We start from the raw sequence: 22,046 nt of genomic DNA, 5'->3' as shown, positions 1-22,046 counted from the left end.
TGGGTTTGGAAGTGGGGACAGCGATACGATTAAGTGGGGAGGAGTGTGATGTATGTGGCTGTTGGTGTGTTACGACCTCACCATTCCTATTCCTGCCCTCTAGGGGGAGGGCGAGCACTTCTTAAGGTGACAGCTCAGCCCGCTTCCGGGTTCGTTGTTATGGCAATAAAGATAACTACAGCCATGGTCTGTAGTCCCTGTAAACAGCGTATCCAGTGTGATTAATATGCTACCATTGTACGGGGTCACATATCTAATAGTTAGAGCCCCATCATATAGGCCAGGGGTGACGTATCAATCAACAAGGTTAGAGCCCCATCATATAGGCCAGGGGTGACGTATCAATCAACAAGGTTAGAGCCCCATCATATAGGCCAGGGGTGACGTATCAATCAACAAGGTTAGAGCCCCATCATATAGGCCAGGGGTGACGTATCAATCAACAAGGTTAGAGCCCCGTCATATAGGCCAGGGGTGACGTATCAATCAACAAGGTTAGAGCCCCGTCATATAGGCCAGGGGTGACGTATCAATCAACAAGGTTAGAGCCCCGTCATATAGGCCAGGGGTGACGTATCAATCAACAAGGTTAGAGCCCCGTCATATAGGCCAGGGGTGAGGTCGCTAAGCAACGGCAAGACAGACGGGGGCTCCGAGGTGAGGTCGCTGGGCGACGAGGCGAGTTAGCCGTAGACTTAAAAAAAAAACACCCATACTCCCGATTAACCATCTCAGACCAACCCATAACCCTAACTGAATCATTCACGTTCCTCGGCACCCACATCAGCAATAAACTCAAATGGGACATTAACACCACTGCCATCATCAAAAAGGCCCAGCAGCGTCTGTACTTCCTCAGGCAACTGAGGTACAGAGTCCAACAACGCCTGCTGGTCCAGTTCTACACCAGGCCATAATTCAAAGCATCCTCACCTCATCCATCACAGTCTGGTACGGTTCCACTGACAAACACAAACTCCAATGCATCACCAAGACAGCCTCCAAAATAATTGGCTGCCTCCAAAATAATTGGCTGCCCCCTCCCCTCTCTGGACTCCATCTACACCTCACACACAGTCACCCGCTCTGCTAAAATAGTCAACGATCCCTCCCACCCAGCACACCACTTATTCCAGCGCATGCCCTCAATTTCAACCAGACACACACGCTTCACAAACTGCTTTTTCCCCACAGCAGTCCGAACACTGAACACCCCGGCCCGCCCCCCATTGCACAGATGGGCAAGCATCCGAACTGAAGTGAACATGAACTGAATTGAACTGACACTGACTGACACTTGTTATATGTGACTGTCTGTCCTGTAGGGCTGACCCCTATTAGTCGACTAATCGGTCGAAAGGAGCCGTAGTCGACTGCCAACCTCTTAGTCTAATATTTTTTTTATCATTCTTTCCAAAAGAAAAGAGGCCTAGAAGCGTGGCTAACGCTAATGGCACGCATACCAGAGGCTAACTGCCTACGAAAACAGGCACAGAGGCACTGAAAGAGGATTTCACCATCTAATGAACACACTAGACTAGACAAATATCAAGATGTATCCATCAGTGGACCAATTGCATGCTTTTGCAGAGGACAAGAAGCCTTCAGTCGACTCCTTCAGACATTAAGCACCCCCCACAGCCCAAATGGAATGAAAAAATTAAAAATAAAAATATTATACTTAGACTAATAGTCGACTAACGGCACATTTTGGCCAATCATAGTCGACTATCCAAATCCTTAGTCGGGGACAGCCCTACTGTCCTGTAGGTATTTATTTATTTAAGTAACATGCTGTACCACAAACAATTACCACCAACCATAGTTGTGTGGCATTAAAAGTATCTTGTATCTTGTAGACAGGGCTTCAAGGCTACATTCCTTAACCTCTTAAGCCTGAGCCCTATTATTTGAGAATCTGCCTAAAAATGCATACCTCAGTAAATGGAAGATTGCTCCACTTCTACAAGGTCCATTTGCATGTTCTTGGTATCTAGGGACATCTATGGATCTCACGGAATGTATTCCCAGTGTCAGAAATATTGTGTCTGTTACTGAGTAAATTGTGATGAACCAAAGGAGAATATAAATACATTTTTCATCGTTGATGGTGAATAACACCATGAGCTCATTCAGCACCTTCTTGAGATGTGTACAAAATAAATCTAAACATAATAAAGGGAGGATGATTAAACAGGAGATTTTGTAGAGACAGTAATGAATTCTGCCATCCGGACACATGCAATTTGAAATATGCTTATAGAATATAGAATAGCAGGCTTATAAATGACCTTAGTATGGCCTAGTCGCACATCTATGGATTGGGCCAAATCTCCCCTTTCCAATGGCAGAGTTCAATCTAGTTAGTATCACCAGGCGTGCAGCAAAAACTGCAAAGGAAATCTACTGTACTAAGTACAGTTACTTGTTTATAATGTAGATTTCTCCGCCATTTTTCATCAGATTGCACGTTCACAGAAAGGTAGAGAAACTAACTGCATTCTAATTTATGCCAACAATGTTCAAGTTTGTGGGAGATAAACCCTGAAAAATAAAATAAAAAAGTAAATCCACAAGTCATATGATTGACAGGAGCTGGCTTGAGCTGGGTAGTGTCGTTTTTCGAAATTCCAAATCCCATCGAAAGCCCTGGGTCTCCTCTCCTCATATGACTACAAACAAAATGGTGGCGCGCATTTCCTAGCGTCGATATTCGCCTGTTTCCGACTAGATTTCCAAAACTCATATTTCACTGATAACACTTTAACCTATTGGTAAACAAATGTATTGCTGAAAATATACATGTTGCCTGCTGTTTTGACAGGGCTAGGGTCTTTACTCTTGGCTACATTTGAAAATAAAATGTCATTGTGATGTCATTCTAGGTCCGGTACCGGACCCATCGGGCTTAAGACGTTAAGATAACAGATGACAGAAAAGCTGTGAGCAGAGAGAGAGAGCCCAGTTAGGGTGGCCAGACGTCATGCATTGCGCGTGATTGTACAGCATTTCTCTTTTCATGTGTCATGCCAATTGAGACCATGTCCTGCATGATTGGTTGTCATCCGCGCTAACGTCCCCCGCCCAGCCAATGGGAAGAACCTCTATGCGTCGCGTAACGTTACTACTATCTGACCGCGAGTGACACAGCATCCAACTTTGTTTTGAGCTACATGTAGGTGTTACTATCAGTAGTATGTACCTTGTCTGTTATGGTCTTACCTCATCTATTACCTTGTTGTGAGCTACATGTAGGCGTTACATTGTATCTGTAGTACGTACCTCGTCTGTTATGATCTTACCTCATGTATTACCTCGTTGTGAGCTACATGTAGGTGTTACATTGTATCAGTAGTACGTACCTTGTCTGTTATGATCTTACCTCATGTATTACCTCGTTGTGAGCTACATGTAGGCGTTACATTGTATCTGTAGTACGTACCTTGTCTGTTATGGTCTTACCTCATGTATTACCTTGTTGTGAGCTACTGTACCTTCAGGCGTTACATTGTATCTGTAGTACGTACCTCGTCTGTTATGATCTTACCTCATGTATTACCTTGTTGTGAGCTACATATAGGCGTTACATTGTATCTGTAGTACGTACCTTGTCTGTTATGATCTTACCTCATGTATTACCTTGTTGTGAGCTACATGTAGGTGTTACATTGTATCTGTAGTACGTACCTTGTCTGTTATGGTCTTACCTCATGTATTACCTTGTTGTGAGCTACATGTAGGTGTTACATTGTATCTGTAGTACGTACCTTGTCTGTTATGATCTTACCTCATGTATTACCTTGTTGTGAGCTACATGTAGGTGTTACATTGTATCAGTAGTACGTACCTCGTCTGTTATGATCTTACCTCATGTATTACCTTGTTGTGAGCTACTGTACCTTCAGGAGTTACATTGTATCTGTAAAGGCCATATGAGTGTTTTGTTTATTAATAAACAAAACACGGCAGAGCTTGCGGCATTATGTAGCCGTAATCACAGATGATTTTCATTCGAAGCTTAGCTCACCTGGCAGCGCTGCGGTCCTGCGGTCCTGCGGTCCGTTGGTGACAAGTTTGAATCCCTTCAATTTTTTTTTTTTTTTTTTTTTTTTTTTTTACGTGTATTCTTTCACCGGTTAAGGTTAGGCATGGTTAAGGTTAAGGTTAAGGTTAGGCATTGTTTCGGAGTTGGTTAAGGTTAGAAGGGTTAAGTTTAGGCGCTGTTAAGGAGCTGGTTAAGGTTAGAGTTTGTCTTAGAGAATGGCAATAGACAGCCTATTTCCGCACTGCCGCTCTCTCGCGCTGCCGCGGTCACATGGTCACATTGTCACATTCTTGCACTCTTCCGCTGGCAATAAGCTACACGCGCTTAGGATAGTGTCTTATTTATGTTTGAACACTAGAGGGCTCTCAGCCTCCATTATAGCCACTTCTATAAATAGCCTAGCTAATTAACGTAATCCCATGCACCTGTGATGAGGATACATTTTTCGACCTGTCTCACCATTTGGAACTGACCATGGAGCAATTGACAACTGTTCTGATTTAACCCTTCATTCACCATCATTCACCTTTGGACAACAATAAACTCTGTAAACAGCAGCAACTTGGGACATTCCATATTTACATCACAAACTTTGGGACTGAGTAAGATAATTAATTGCGGGTGCATCGTGGACGCTTGTCGATTCATTGGGGAGCGACAAGCAGCCACTACAGTATCTGTAGTACGTACCTCGTCTGTTATGGTCTTACCTCATGTATTACCTTGTTGTGAGCTACATGTAGGTGTTACATTGTATCTGTAGTACGTACCTCGTCTGTTATGGTCTTACCTCATGTATTACCATGTTGTGAGCTACTGTACCTTCAGGCGTTACATTGTATCAGTACTTGTACCTTGTCTGCATCCAGCTTCTTCCCTGGCTCTTTGATCAGAACACTCTGGTCCACAGCACTGATGCCACATAGGGAGCCGGGCTGGGCCGACACCCGCAGCGTGTTCTCCTCTCCTGGTACCGCTGTGGAGGGAGAGAACTCCACCGACACCTGAGACACAACGGAGACATCAGCTTTAGAGCTATGATCTGGACCCGTTTAACCCATTTAAGATGTTCCATCTCACTCCAGTAACATGTCAAACTGAATTTCACAAGCGTCTTCACACTGACCTTGTGACTGAAGCACTTCTCTGTGGGGAAGTCCTGACTGTGAGCGATAACGGTCTCACTGGGCAGGACGGCGTACGCCACCACCTGGACTATTGGGGCCATTTCTGGAGACACTTCCATCTTGAAGGAGACTTCACCCTCAGTCACTGCAACAGCAGATCAAAATGCTCTTTGAGTGTGTTCCATATTAGGAAGTTGTTCTACTGTTTGTTGTACTGTTTATTCATTGTCACACACCTTCTCGGCAGACACTGACCTGATTACTGCTGTGAACACACTGTCACAACCTTCCCCCCGAACTATGAATCACTAAAGACACTTTTAACTGCTGCTGTGACCCACCGTCACCGCCATTCACATGGGTTAGGGACCCACTGTGCAATGTTACTCACTGTGCCTTGTATATATATTTTTATCTATTTTATCTCATTTTCTAGCACTCGCTTGTATTTAAATATGTTTAAGTTAAGTATTGTGTGATTTTGTGTGAAGGGTGGACTAGCAAAGTAAGATTTTCATTGTATGGCAAACTGTCTGTTTAACTGTCTGTTTAACTGTGCACATAACAATAATAAACAATCTTGAATCTTGAATCAATGGTTTATTTCAGACAATAGAAAATAATCAAAAAATAACAACGAAAATATACAAAAAAAATATATTTTGATATGAAAGAGAAAAAAAATAGTAGAACAATAACTGCTCACAAGTTCTTTAATAGTTGTCATACAGAAGTACAGAATACTTTCATACAAAATGCTTCTTACTGTTACATCTTACTGCTCACCTGGTCTATCCTGCACTCCAGCCTTTACGAGACCTTGGTTTATGATCGCAGCTCTGGATAAGACCTACGTCAAAACAAATACAGTTTACTCACCGTCTCAAAGCAAGGTTTTTGTCTTTTATAAGATAAGATAAGATATTCCTTTATTGATCCCCTTGGGGAAATTCAGGCATCATAATCTGCAGATAGTCAGCAAAGGTAAAATAATGGTAGATTTCATTTAGGTTTTGCTTCATAAGTCTTTCTGCTCTCTGGAAGATTGCATCTTAATGGCACCATTTTAGCAACTTCTGAGTGTTTGACGAGCAAGTGACGTTTCATGTTTACATAATGTTTAGATAATGTTTACATAATGCAGAAAATGAAATTATATGAAATATCATTGCTTGTATTTACATGAATAGCTGTGGACCAGCAATGCCTGTCACTGCCACTAGGGGCAGCATGGCTAACCATGAGTAAATGCCTGTCACTGCCACTAGGGGCAGCATGGCTAAACATGAGTAAATGCCTGTCACTGCCACTAGGGGCAGCATGGCTAACAATGAGTAAATTCCTGTCACTGCCACTAGGGGCAGCATGGCTAACCATGAGTAAATGCCTGTCACTGCCACTAGGGGCAGCATGGCTAACCATGAGTAAATGCCTGTCACTGCCACTAGGGGCAGCATGGCTAACCATGAGTAAATGCCTGTCACTGCCACTAGGGGCAGCATGGCTAAACATGAGTAAATGCCTGTCACTGCCACTAGGGGCAGCATGGCTAACAATGAGTAAATTCCTGTCACTGCCACTAGGGGCAGCATGGCTAACCATGAGTAAATGCCTGTCACTGCCACTAGGGGCAGCATGGCTAACCATGAGTAAACGAGTGAGTTAGTGTGATGACAATGAGTTATGAATACCAAGAAATGTTTCAAGCTGATCCAATGTTTTATAGTGACAACAATATAATTCTAAAATGACCCAAGTTTATTTGCCGTTTCAATGTTTGCTAATGCAATAGTTGACAAGATATACATTTGGGTCCAAACTGTTCCCTAGCAACATAATTCCAGTAAAAGTGTCTATAGGAGCCTCTGGACCAGGGGGGGGGGGCAAATGGAAACGTTTATATTCCTTAACCCTTTCACTAAAGGTTAACCGTCGGTAGTGTGATAGTAAAGGGTTAACCTTCTGTTGTGTGGCAGTGAAAGGGTTAACCTTCTGTGTATTGTGGCAGTGAAAGGGTTAACCGTTTGGTTGTGTGGCGCTGAAAGGCTTAACAAATTTGGGGCATTTATTTAAAACGCATAATGGTTTTAATAGTGGCAGTGAAATGGTTAACCGGTTGGTGGTGCGGCAGTGAAAGGGTTAACCTGCTGTTGTGTGGCAGTGAGAGGGTTAACCATCAGACCGGCATGTCGTCCTCACTGAACAACTCGGGGAATAAACAGTGTTTGTTCATAAACTACAACTTCTGGACCAAACACAGGGATATAAACACAGGGATATAAACACAGGGATATAAACACAGGGATATAAACACAGGGATGTAAACACAGGGATGTAAACACAGGGATATAAACACAGGGATATAAACACAGAGATATAAACACAGGGATATAAACACAGGGATATAAACACAGGGATATAAACACAGGGATGTAAACACAGGGATATAAACACAGGGATATAAACACAGGGATATAAACACAGGGATATAAACACAGGGATATAAACAGGGATATAAACACAGGGATATAAACACAGGGATATAAACACAGGGATATAAACACAGGGATATAAACACAGGGATATAAACACAGGGATATAAACACAGAGATATAAACACAGGGATATAAACACAGGGATATAAACACAGGGATATAAACACAGGGATATAAACACAGGGATATAAACACAGGGATATAAACACAGGGATGTAAAGCAGCCTCCGCCCTCCTGGTACAAACAGGGATATAAATCAGGCCTCCGCCCTCCTGGTACAAACAGGGATATAAATCAGGCCTCCTGGTACAAACAGGGGTATAAATCAGGCCTCCTGGTACAAACAGGGATATAAATCAGGCCTCCGCCCTCCTGGTACAAACAGGGATATAAATCAGGCCTCCTGGTACAAACAGGGATATAAATCAGGCCTCCTGGTACAAACAGGGGTATAAATCAGGCCCAAGAAACAGTCATCACCTCTCAACTGGAGATTCAGAAGAGTGATATTAAATGACCAGGTAGGGACATTAGGAAACACCATCACAGGGAAGATGGAAGGGGCCTGAAAACAGATCAAACCTAATGTTTCACAATGGTGTGAATCAGGGGTGTAGCTGGAGATTCTGGGCCCCATGAAAGAATCTATTTGTGGGGCCCCAATCCATGCGAGCGCGCGTCAGCGCGCAAGCTTAACAAATTTGGGGCATTTATTTATTGATGAAAACGCATAATGGTTTTTACCTATTTTTTTTATAATACAGGCAATTATACTTTTGAGTCATCTACATTAACTTACTTTAGGATAATAATAAAACCATATTAATAAAAAGATAATAATATTGTTCTCTGGCCCCCCCCCCCCCCAGCTACTCCCCTGGTGTGAAGGCTGGCCAGTGTTGGAAAGTGATCGTTTGACTTAACATGATGCACTAACAAGACAAACGTTTCAAACAATGTAAGCGCTCTGCCGACAGTTTTTATACAGACCAGATACAATGGAGGTCAACAGGAACAGTGTCTGTGTTTCTGCCAACAGTAGGTGTGACTGGGAGAGAGGGCCAAGTACCCGGATGTGTTCACCTTGTGTTTCTAGCCAACAATGACACCGACAGATTTGCTAGCTCTGCCAGCTTGTGGTTTGCTGCGCCACCGATACCTTGGCAGGAGAGAGAGCTGACAGCAGGGTAGCCTTACTTTACTCACCAGATACATCACGTCCACAGAGCCGCTGACTTCCCCAACAAAGCTGTACTGGATGGTGACGTCCACTTCTCCACCGCAGGGAAGTGGTTTATCGCTGCTCTTCACCTCCAGAGAGCTGACTGTCTTAGTGTCGGAGGTCGCCAGCTGGACCACGGAGAGGTCGTGTTCCCCGTTCTCATAGTAGGGAGATCGGTAGCCTCCGAAGTTACTATGGTACTCCACCTTCTGTGTAGCGCTAGCCTGGACCGCAGGCACAGAGGAAAGGAAACAAATATGAATAGTTTGATCAGTCCCAGGAGATTGTCCATGTTAATAAAGAAAGAGACATGTTATCATCAGTACCAGGAGATTACCCCGGTCTGGTGTTCACGTTAAAGAGTATAATTATTATAGCTATATATAGTAACTTATTATTCTGTGAATTTCTCCTCTATTGGCAGAGCATGAGGCGAGGCCAGCAGCTAAGTGGTCAGGATGAACAGAACAATGTTATACTTACTATTAGACTGACGTCCCCTTTGAAATGAGTCGTGTCCAATGAGAAGCGGGCGATGCCATCACTGCCGGTCGTTAGATTCAGGAGGCGTTTGTGAGTCTCTGGCCATCTTCTGGACTGAATCACGTAGACCGCCATGTTGGGAATCGGGGCGTCGTTGAAGTAAACAACTTTAACCTGGTAGAAACAAACACATGTATCACAGAATGTAGTAAACAACTTTAACCTGGTAGAAACAAACACATGTAGCACAGAATGTAGTGAACAACTTTAACCTGGTAGAAACAAACACATGTAGCACAGAATGTAGTAAACAACTTTAACCTGGTAGAAACAAACACATGTATCACAGAATGTAGTGAACAACTTTAACCTGGTAGAAACAAACACATGTATCACAGAATGTAGTAAACAACTTTAACCTGGTAGAAACAAACACATGTATCACAGAATGTAGTAAACAACTTTAACCTGGTAGAAACAAACACATGTATCACAGAATGTAGTAAACAACTTTAACCTGGTAGAAACAAACACATGTATCACAGAATGTAGTAAACAACTTTAACCTGGTAGAAACAAACATGTATCACAGAATGTAGTGAACAACTTTAACCTGGTAGAAACAAACACATGTATCACAGAATGTAGTAAACAACTTTAACCTGGTAGAAACAAACGCATGTATCACAGAATGTAGTGAACAACTTTAACCTGGTAGAAACAAACACATGTAGCACAGAATGTAGTAAACAACTTTAACCTGGTAGAAACAAACACAGGTATCACAGAATGTAGTAAACAACTTTAACCTGGTAGAAACAAACACATGTAGCACAGAATGAAGTAGTTCTCCATAGAACTACAGGGTTAGGATGGAACTAAAGCAGTATCAGATCTCACAGGGTTAGGATGGAACTAAAGCAGTATCAGATCTCACAGGGTTAGGATGGGACTAAAGCAGTATTAGATCTCACAGGGTTAGGATGGGACTAAAGCAGTATTAGATCTCACAGGGTTAGGATGAAACTAAAGCAGTATTAGATCTCACAGGGTTAGGATGGGACTAAAGCAGTATTAGATCTCACAGGGTTAGGATGGGACTAAAGCAGTATTAGATCTCACAGGGTTAGGATGGAACTAAAGCAGTATTAGATCTCACAGGGTTAGGATGGAACTAAAGCAGTATTAGATCTCACAGGGTTAGGATGGAACTAAAGCAGTATTGGATCTCACAGGGTTAGGATGGGACTAAAGCAGTATTAGATCTCACAGGGTTAGGATGGAACTAAAGCAGTATTAGATCTCAGGGTTAGGATGGGACTAAAGCAGTATTAGATCTCACAGGGTTAGGATGGGACTAAAGCAGTATTAGATCTCACAGGGTTAGGATGGAACTAAAGCAGTATTAGATCTCACAGGGTTAGGATGGGACTAAAGCAGTATTAGATCTCACAGGGTTAGGATGGAACTAAAGCAGTATTAGATCTCACAGGGTTAGGATGGAACTAAAGCAGTATTAGATCTCACAGGGTTAGGATGGGACTAAAGCAGTATTAGATCTCACAGGGTTAGGATGGGACTAAAGCAGTATTAGATCTCACAGGGTTAGGATGGGACTAAAGCAGTATTAGATCTCACAGGGTTAGGATGGGACTAAAGCAGTATTAGATCTCACAGGGTTAGGATGGAACTAAAGCAGTATTAGATCTCACAGGGTTAGGATGGAACTAAAGCAGTATTAGATCTCACAGGGTTAGGATGGAACTAAAGCAGTATTAGATCTCAGGGTTAGGATGGGACTAAAGCAGTATTAGATCTCACAGGGTTAGGATGGAACTAAAGCAGTATTAGATCTCACAGGGTTAGGATGGGACTAAAGCAGTATTAGATCTCACAGGGTTAGGATGGGACTAAAGCAGTATTAGAACTCACAGGGTTAGGATGGAACTAAAGCAGTATTAGATCTCACAGGGTTAGGATGGGACTAAAGCAGTACTAGATCTCAGGGTTAGGATGGAACTAAAGCAGTATTAGATCTCACAGGGTTAGGATGGAACTAAAGCAGTATTAGATCTCACAGGGTTAGGATGGGACTAAAGCAGTATTAGATCTCACAGGGTTAGGATGGGACTAAAGCAGTATTAGATCTCACAGGGTTAGGATGGGACTAAAGCAGTATTAGATCTCACAGGGTTAGGATGGGACTAAAACATTATAAGATCTCACAGGGTTAGGATGGGACTAAAGCAGTATTAGATCTCACAGGGTTAGGATGGGACTAAAGCAGTATTAGATCTCACAGGGTTAGGATGGAACTAAAGCAGTGTTAGATCTCACAGGGTTAGGATGGGACTAAAGCAGTATTAGATCTCACAGAGTTAGGATGGGACTAAAGCAGTATTAGATCTCACAGGGTTAGGATGGGACTAAAGCAGTATTAGATCTCACAGGGTTAGGATGGAACTAAAGCAGTATTGGATCTCACAGGGTTAGGATGGGACTAAAGCAGTATTAGATCTCACAGGGTTAGGATGGAACTAAAGCAGTATTAGATCTCAGGGTTAGGATGGGACTAAAGCAGTATTAGATCTCACAGGGTTAGGATGGGACTAAAGCAGTATTAGATCTCACAGGGTTAGGATGGAACTAAAGCAGTATTAGATCTCACAGGGTTAGGATGGGACTAAAGCAGTATTAGATCTCACAGGGTTAGGATGGAACTAAAGCAGTATTAGATCTCACAGGGTTAGGATGGAACTAAAGCAGTATTAGATCTCACAGGGTTAGGATGGGACTAAAGCAGTATTAGATCTCACAGGGTTAGGATGGGACTAAAGCAGTATTAGATCTCACAGGGTTAGGATGGGACTAAAGCAGTATTAGATCTCACAGGGTTAGGATGGGACTAAAGCAGTATTAGATCTCACAGGGTTAGGATGGAACTAAAGCAGTATTAGATCTCACAGGGTTAGGATGGAACTAAAGCAGTATTAGATCTCACAGGGTTAGGATGGAACTAAAGCAGTATTAGATCTCAGGGTTAGGATGGGACTAAAGCAGTATTAGATCTCACAGGGTTAGGATGGAACTAAAGCAGTATTAGATCTCACAGGGTTAGGATGGGACTAAAGCAGTATTAGATCTCACAGGGTTAGGATGGGACTAAAGCAGTATTAGAACTCACAGGGTTAGGATGGAACTAAAGCAGTATTAGATCTCACAGGGTTAGGATGGGACTAAAGCAGTACTAGATCTCAGGGTTAGGATGGAACTAAAGCAGTATTAGATCTCACAGGGTTAGGATGGAACTAAAGCAGTATTAGATCTCACAGGGTTAGGATGGGACTAAAGCAGTATTAGATCTCACAGGGTTAGGATGGGACTAAAGCAGTATTAGATCTCACAGGGTTAGGATGGGACTAAAGCAGTATTAGATCTCACAGGGTTAGGATGGGACTAAAACATTATAAGATCTCACAGGGTTAGGATGGGACTAAAGCAGTATTAGATCTCACAGGGTTAGGATGGGACTAAAGCAGTATTAGATCTCACAGGGTTAGGATGGAACTAAAGCAGTGTTAGATCTCACAGGGTTAGGATGGGACTAAAGCAGTATTAGATCTCACAGAGTTAGGATGGGACTAAAGCAGTATTAGATCTCACAGGGTTAGGATGGGACTAAAGCAGTATTAGATCTCACAGAGTTAGGATGGGACTAAAGCAGTATTAGATCTCACAGGGTTAGGATGGGACTAAAGCAGTATCAGATCTGGAACTAAAGCAGTATCAGATCTCACAGAGTTAGGATGGAACTAAAGCAGTATTAGATCTCACAGGGTTAGGATGGGACTAAAGCAGTATAATATCTCACAGGGTTAGGATGGGACTAAAGCATTATTAGATCTCACAGGGTTAGGATGGGACTAAAGCAGTATTAGATCTCACAGGGTTAGGATGGAACTAAAGCAGTATTAGATCTCACAGGGTTAGGATGGGACTAAAGCAGTATCAGATCTGGAACTAAAGCAGTATCAGATCTCACATGGTTAGGATGGAACTAAAGCAGTACAAGATCTCACAGGGTTAGGATGGAACTAAAGCAGTATTAGATCTCACAGGGTTAGGATGGGACTAAAGCAGTATTAGATCTCACAGGGTTTGGATGGAACTAAAGCAGTATTAGATCTCACAGGGTTAGGATGGGACTAAAGCAGTATTAGATCTCACAGAGTTAGGATGGGACTAAAGCAGTATTAGATCTCACAGGGTTAGGATGGAACTAAAGCAGTATTAGATCTCACAGGGTTAGGATGGAACTAAAGCAGTATTAGATCTCACAGGGTTAGGATGGAACTAAAGCAGTATCAGATCTGGAACTAAAGCAGTATCAGATCTCACAGGGTTAGGATGGAACTAAAGCAGTATTAGATCTCACAGGGTTAGGATGGGACTAAAGCAGTATTAGATCTCACAGGGTTAGGATGGAACTAAAGCAGTATTAGATCTCACAGGGTTAGGATGGGACTAAAGCAGTATTAGATCTCACAGGGTTAGGATGGAACTAAAGCAGTATTAGATCTCACAGAGTTAGGATGGGACTAAAGCAGTGTAAGATGGACGTACCTTTCCCTCCACAGTTGCTCCAGACTCGTATACCTTTGGTGTCTCGATAAATGAAAGTGTTCCAACAACATATGAAAGTCTTATCGTCTTCCCTTGCGTCTGTGAAACACCTGTCCAGGAGAAAACACTGACGTCAGCTCAGTAAAGAACCACAGCAGCTGAACTGGAGTTATATATATAGTTATATATATATAGTTATATACTGTACAATAAGATAAGATAAGATATTCCTTTATTGAGCCCCTTGGGGAGATTCAGGCATCATGTATGGGCAGGGTAATAGTAGAAGAAATAAATACAGGCAATATGATTATAGTACAGTAGAAAAGGCAGTGTAAATAATAATAATTATGTGAACATTATTACTTATGTGAATATGTGAACAATATGTGAATACTTCAGACGAACAATAACACAGGTTTTCAGGTGAACGATATCTGTGTATTCATAGCTCAAACCAGTACTTTTCTGTGATGTTTCACATTCACAATCCAAGTGATTTGGATTGACGTACAATTGCAAATAGGTGGGCTATAGTCCAAAAGAATGTCAAAATGACTGAAAAAGAAAATGCTTCTCCTGCCAGGTGAGCTCGTTTATGAGAAACGTGTGAAAAGACTTGCCTGCTCCCTCCTCTTCCACCTTGGGTTAGGGTTAGGGTTAGGGTTAGGGTTAGCATGAGAAACGTGTACTTGCCTGTTCCCTCCTCTTCCACCTTGGCAGTGAGATACAGTTTGTCTGCGAGCACCTTGACCATCCCCATTCTTGTTAAAGTTGACATACTGATGGTAAACGTGGCACAGCCATTCTTGTCCGTCTACAGAAGTCAAAGTAAGAAATACATTATTATTATGATTATTATTATTATAATAATAATACTATTAATAATCATAATATAAACAGTAAACCATGTTCAGGGTAACATTACTGTACAACATTACCTGTTCCTGTAACAAAGTAATGGAAGACGTTACTGCATCATTTGACTTATAATCTAACAAGGAGCTACCTTTTTACTCTCATAATACATTATTGTACCATCTGTATTGTTATGGATTAAAAAATATATTGTAATAATTGCCTCTTTATATAATATTATTGAGCCTATTGAATAATTACTTTGTTTTCTTATCCCCTTGCCTGCATCGCTCCTGTTCATGGTCACATTGATGACTCTGGCCTAACAACACGGGTTCAGCCGCGGTGTGTTTCTACTAAGGCTGAGACAATATCCCATTTGGAAGAATCGATAAATCGGGACCAAATTATCGATAATTTCTTTTTAAAATTATTATTTAAACAACACATGTATGTTTATTTTGCAGCAATCCTTTGTTGTTGCCGCCATCTTTAGTGTTACAGATTTCCCCGTTCAGCTCCACAGTGACCCTCATGTTACAGTCTGGTCTGATTTTACATGAAATGGGGATGTTTTAACTAAAACATGCCACTAGACCTAGTATTTTAGTATAGTATAAAGTATGTAAATATTTTATTTATTTTTTACATATGTAAATATATCGATATGTGACGCCACTTATCGATATCACGCAGTTATCGATAATTATCGATATATAGATACAGGTTTTTACATTGGTTTGTTTACCATGTGTCTGGTGAGTTTACATGTCAGGCCTACAGTGGATGTATTTCCAGCAGAGGTTCTGTACTGTAGCTCCTTGGGTTAGCATTAGGAGAGGTTCTGTACTGTAGCTCCTTGGGTTTGGGTTAGGAGAGGTTCTGTACTGTAGCTCCTTGGGTTAGGGTCAGGAGAGGTTCTGTACTGTAGCTCCTTGGGTTAGGGTTAGGAGAGGTTCTGTACTGTAGCTCCTTGGGTCAGGGTCAGGAGAGGTTCTGTACTGTAGCTCCTTGGGTTAGGGTTAGGAGAGGTTCTGTACTGTAGCTCCTTGGGTTAGGGTAAGGAGAGGTTCTGTACTGTAGCACCTTGGGTTAGGGTTAGGAGAGGTTCTGTACTGTAGCTCCTTGGGTTAGGGTTAGGAGAGGTTCTGTACTGTAGCTCCTTGGGTTAGGGTTAGGAGAGGTTCTGTACTGTAGCTCCTTGGGTTAGGGTTAGGAGAGGTTCTGTACTGTAGCTCCTTGGGTTAGGGTTAGGAGAGGTTCTGTACTGTACCTCCTTGGTCTCTCGGTGGCAGGGGGCGGTGACCGCTGGGACTCCCTCTGGATGCTCTGGGCTGAATTCCATGTCCATAGGCATCCCATACAGTTGAAGAGGTCGGCACACCTCCACTTCTGCAGTGCCAGGCACAGGCTGCCCATATGTATACCTGGTGGGGTTGGTTAGGGTTAGGGTTAGTGCCAGGCTGCCCATATGTATACCTGGTGGGGTTGGTTAGGGTTAGGGTTAGTGCCAGGCTGCCCATATGTATACCTGGTGGGGTTGACAGAGGGCTTTTACTCTCTCTTGATGTTTCATTTGGACTAAATGTCTCAAGATACAATCACCAAGTGCAGCAACATGTCCCAACGTACAGCTTGAACTAGAATCTAAAAGAAATAAGAAAACCGCACAGTAGACCTACTTTGCACAAACTTCAGCTCTGAATTCGCTCTGTTCAACACTGATCGCCCCAGACACCGTCACCTTCACCTCAAACTTAGGTAAAACTGGAGACAAAATGGAGTCGTTACTGTAACACATTTTCCACGACATGCAAGGAATGTTACAGTACATAAGAGCAGCATAACTTACCATATTTCTCAACCTTGAAGCTGTGATATATTTTCTTCTCACCAATCGACACAACAACCTGGTAGAATCCCTCAGGAGCCTCAGAGTTCAGGGAGTAAGAACGCTGCAGTATTTTACCGTTTGATGTGACGTCCACCCACTGTGCAATGCGGTTGCTGTTAACATCCTGTTTGAAAAGTTAAATTGACAAAACCTTTAATCATTCATTCAAACCTTTATTTAGGTCTGGAGATATCATCAAAGTTGCCTTGGTTTGCAACAATGTTGAGATACATAGACAAAATTAAAACAAAAAAGAACAAAACACAAGAAGAACAAAACATTAAGCAAGAATAATCACTTAAAACAACAACATTTCAATGACATAGTTATTGTTTAATTTCAATGACAGCTAGTGTTAATTAGGGATTTCATACATTTTTTAATGATTTAGCTTGATGGCTGCAAATTATATTACTTTCTTCGTTACTCGCTATTTGGGACGGATGTCGAGGCGGAGAAGCAGTTCATTGGATTCATAACCCTTGTTCCCTCAAAACTACAGAAGCAGGTTAGGGTTGCTGGTGTCTGAGCGGGTTAGGGTTGCTGGTGTCTGAGCAGGTTAGGGTTGCTGGTGTCTGAGCAGGTTAGGGTTGCTGGTGTCTGAGCAGGTTAGGGTTGCTGGTGTCTGAGCGGGTTAGGGTTGCTGGTGTCTGAGCAGGTTAGGGTTGCTGGTGTCTGAGCAGGTTAGGGTTGCTGGTGTCTGAGCAGGTTAGGGTTGCTGGTGTCTGAGCAGGTTAGGGTTGCTGGTGTCTGAGCAGGTTAGGGTTGCTGGTGTCTGAGCAGGTTGGGGTTGCATTGGAAACGTAGCTAACAATAACTAAATAGTGTTACAACACAGCGGCAGGTTGCATCTGTCTTTGTAAAAATAAAACCACATACAGAATTCAACTGTTAAATAAAAATGTAAAATTAAAAGATTGATTAGATTGATTGATTGATTGATTGATTAGATTCCACAACACCACAATTCAGGATGTCGATAGGAACTACAACTCATACCTTATTCACTAAATATTTTGTGTTGCAAAGAATGTAATTTCAGTGACTTACCGCAATCTCAACAATATTGTACTGCAAGAAAACAAACAATAAAGTCATTTTATATCCTTCTCATCACTTCAGTTTCAATACAATATTGTGATTCTCAGAATAAGACAGTTAGCTATTCTAAAGTCATCTTTTATAAAAATGCAAGTGGCACACGCCACGACACGATAACACAAGATACATTGGTCCTGATTCTCGAATGGACATAAGAGAACGTTACCAAGAAAGTCCTTCGTAACTCGATTTACAAACTTCTTTGGCATTCTCGAACTGCTTCGTATTGTAAATTTGTACGTAGGATGTACAAACTCGAAAAGGCAGTCGTGAGTCGGACAGACCGGTGTGCACCAGTGTTTTTAACAGCTTTATTTGGAAGAAGTACTTGGGGATTGTGGTCACTTTGATTCTACAGACATCTGCAGAATTGGGCGGCTAATGGGCGCAGTGGGCAAGGCGCTCGCCACTAACGCAGGAGATGCTGGGTTCGAGCCCAGCTCTCGGCGTTGCTTCCGGCTTGGCTGGTCGTTCATACTAATACAATTGGCAGTATTAGGGGGTGGGAAAGCCGGTGGGTGGGGATCTGACGTTGTGGACAGCGACTCCTACAGGTCGGTTGGTGCGCCTGTACAACAGAATCAGGAAGTAGCGGGGGCAGCGTGAGCCTCCCACGCGTTACTCCTCGCCACTGAGAGATCGAGCTGTGCAGGTGAAAAGATGCGACGGCTGCCTCCTCGTGTACCGGAGGGGACACGTGATGTAAGGCTTCGTCCACATTGCAGCCGACCAGTGGGAGGCATGGTCTAGCAACGTTCGAGACAGGGGAGGGTAGAATTGGATAATACGAAAATTGGGATGGGAGAAAAATAGAAAATGGGGAGAAAAAGTAGATAAAAAAAAAGACATCAGCAGAATTAAATTATTATAATGATAATAAATACGACAATATTTGTATCATTAACAATTATGTTTTACATTGACTCTACATGACTCAACCAACCATGTCCGAAAATAAATAAATAAATAAGAATTAAACCCAATTGCCAGGGATATAGCTACTGTATAGTGGAATAGACTGTATTAATATGCCATATACCGACTTGTTCTCTATGATATTATTTATTGTTGGTTTTATTTATTCCTATTGCTTAGAAATAAATAAATGCGTGGAGAAACGGCTTGGTGAGGCAGGCTCAGCGCGTGCACACACACACACACACGTACTGTATATGTGTGTAATTAATCGTTCCAGCAAAGTAGGCTTATATTATCCTAATGACTTGTTTTATTAGGAGATTGCTGGCAGCGCTGCCCCCCCGACTCATGACTGCTGAGCTGCCTCACCAAGCCGCTTCCCACGCATTGATTTATTTCTAAGCAATAAAAATTAGGGCTGTCAGTTTATCGTGTTAATTAGATTAATTAATTACACAGATAATTATCGCGTTATTAAAATTAATGCAAAATGTATACAAAAAATGTATATTAATATATTTATTTTATTATTAAAATTATTATTATTATTATATATTTTTTTTAATCTCATTCATTCCATAAGAACGTAGAATAAACATTTACAGACTTATTTTTTAAATGGTCCATTTGAATGTTCTTGGTATCTGATTCTAGGGACATCTATGGATCTCAGGGAATGTATTCCCAGTGTCAGAAATACTGTGTCTGTTACTAGGCTTGAGTAAATTGTAATGAACCAAATGAGAATATCAATAATTTTTTTTTAATCTTTGACTGTGAATAACACCATGCTAAAATTGACCAGACCTGAAAAATCTAAGCAAATGAATAAAGGGAAGATGATTAAACAGAAGGTTTTGTAGATACAGTACTGAATTCTGCCATCCGGACACATGCAATTTGAAATATGATTATAGAATATCAGGCCTAAAATGGTTATGTGATTAAAATGCGATTAATTTGATACATTATTTTTTATTGCCTGACAGAACTAATAAAAATAAATAAAACAAACAATAAACAATATCATAGAGAACACGACAGTATATGGCATATTAATACAGTTTATTCCACTATACAGTAGCTATATCCGCGGTAATTGGGTTTAGTTCTTATTTATTTAGTTTGCAGTGTGTGGGTGTAATGCTTACGATGCCTCATTGAGTCATGACTATAAATGCAAAACGCAATTGTTAATGATATACAAATATTGTCATATTTATCTTTATTATAATTATTTAATTCCAGCGGCTGGGTGGTGTAGCGGAGATTGCGCTCGTCACCAATGCAAGAGGCTGCGGTCTCGACTCCCCGAGTCAGCATTGCCTGCGGCTTGGGCCAGTCGTCATACTAACACAATTGGCAGAGGTAGCGGGTGGAAGTCGATGGGTGGGGATTGGACGTTGTGGACAGCGACTCCTACAGGTCGGTTGGGTGACGCCTGCACAGCAGAGACAGGAAGTATCGGGGGCAGCGTGAGCCTCCCACTCGTTACTCCTCGCCACTGAGAGTCCGCGCTGTCTGGTGAAAAGATGCGACAGGCTGCCTCCTCGTGTACCGGAGGGGACACGTGATGCAAGGCTTCTATCCTCACTACAGCCGACCAGTGGGAGGCATGGTCTAGCAACGTTCGAGACAGGGGAGGGGAGAATTGGATAATACGAAATTGGGATGGGAGAAAAATAGAAAAATGGGGAGAAAAAGTAGATACAAAAAGAAAAAGATAGTTACAAAGATACTTACGAACAAGAATGAGGACCAATTTGTCCATAATTTAACACATACGGATGTGTTAAAACAATTTAATTAAAAAAAGTCTTGTGTTTTGGGGATGAGGACAAGACGTCTTGTTAGAGATGAGGACAAGACGTCTTGTTAGGGATGAGGACACGTCTTGTTAGGGATGAGGACACGTCTTGTTGGGGATGAGGACACGTCTTGTTAGGGATGAGGACACGTCTTGTTGGGGATGAGGACACGTCTTGTTAGGGATGAGGACACGTCTTGTTGGGATGAGGACACGTCTTGTTAGGGATGAGGACACGTCTTGTTAGGGATGAGGACACGTCTTGTTAGGGATGAGGACACGTCTTGTTAGGGATGAGGACACGTCTTGTTAGGGATGAGGACACGTCTTGTTGGGGATGAGGACACGTCTTGTTAGGGATGAGGACACGTCTTGTTAGGGATGAGGACACGTCTTGTTAGGGATGAGGACACGTCTTGTTAGGGATGAGGACAACATGTCTTGTTGGGGATGAGGACACGTCTTGTTAGGGATGAGGACACGTCTTGTTAGGGATGAGGACACGTCTTGTTAGGGATGAGGACAACATGTCTTGTTAGGGATGAGGACAACATGTCTTGTTAGGGATGAGGACATGTCTTGTTAGGGATGAGGACACGTCTTGTTAGGGATGAGGACATGTCTTGTTAGGGATGAGGACATGTCTTGTTAGGGATGAGGACATGTCTTGTTAGGGATGAGGACATGTCTTGTTAGGGATGAGGACATGTCTTGTTAGGGATGAGGACACGTCTTGTTAGGGATGAGGACACGTCTTGTTGGGGATGAGGACACGTCTTGTTAGGGATGAGGACACGTCTTGTTAGGGATGAGGACACGTCTTGTTAGGGATGAGGACACGTCTTGTTAGGGATGAGGACACGACGTCTTGTTAGGGATGAGGACACGTCTTGTTAGGGATGAGGACAATACGTCTTGTTAGGGATGAGGACAATACGTCTTGTTAGGGATGAGGACACGTCTTGTTAGGGATGAGGACAAGACGTCTTGTTAGGGATGAGGACACGTCTTGTTAGGGATGAGGACACGTCTTGTTAGGGATGAGGACAACACGTCTTGTTGGGGATGAGGACACGTCTTGTTGGGGATGAGGACAACACGTCTTGTTGGGGATGAGGACACGTCTTGTTGGGGATGAGGACACGTCTTGTTAGGGATGAGGACACGTCTTGTTAGGGATGAGGACACGTCTTGTTAGGGATGAGGACACGTCTTGTTAGGGATGAGGACACGTCTTGTTAGGGATGAGGACACGTCTTGTTAGGGATGAGGACACGTCTTGTTAGGGATGAGGACACGTCTTGTTAGGGATGAGGACACGTCTTGTTAGGGATGAGGACACGTCTTGTTAGGGATGAGGACACGTCTTGTTAGGGATGAGGACACGTCTTGTTAGGGATGAGGACACGTCTTGTTAGGGATGAGGACAACATGTCTTGTTAGGGATGAGGACACGTCTTGTTAGGGATGAG

At 42.5% G+C, this 22,046-nt stretch overlaps 1 protein-coding gene across 1 annotated transcript in view; it reads right to left on the bottom strand.

Moving 5' to 3' along the window:
* LOC311226747 (alpha-2-macroglobulin-like) overlaps positions 1 to 22,046 on the bottom strand; it is a gene marked incomplete at both ends in the record, with an annotated part of 60,515 nt that overhangs the window by 33,449 nt on the left and 5,020 nt on the right. The window contains 7 exons of the mRNA XM_084312157.1: positions 4,900 to 5,049; positions 5,172 to 5,317; positions 8,871 to 9,114; positions 9,374 to 9,547; positions 16,128 to 16,281; positions 16,537 to 16,621; positions 16,707 to 16,872. Coding sequence (XP_084168283.1) covers positions 4,900 to 5,049; positions 5,172 to 5,317; positions 8,871 to 9,114; positions 9,374 to 9,547; positions 16,128 to 16,281; positions 16,537 to 16,621; positions 16,707 to 16,872 — 1,119 coding nt within the window. The remainder of the gene's footprint in view (positions 1 to 4,899; positions 5,050 to 5,171; positions 5,318 to 8,870; positions 9,115 to 9,373; positions 9,548 to 16,127; positions 16,282 to 16,536; positions 16,622 to 16,706; positions 16,873 to 22,046) is intronic.

Source organism: Notolepis coatsorum (genome assembly GCF_963971535.1).
Source record: "Notolepis coatsorum genome assembly, chromosome: 1".
Lineage (NCBI taxonomy): Eukaryota > Metazoa > Chordata > Actinopteri > Aulopiformes > Paralepididae > Notolepis > Notolepis coatsorum.
The sequence above is the reverse complement of the archived record's forward strand: the minus strand, read 5'-3'. Positions and strand labels throughout refer to the sequence as shown.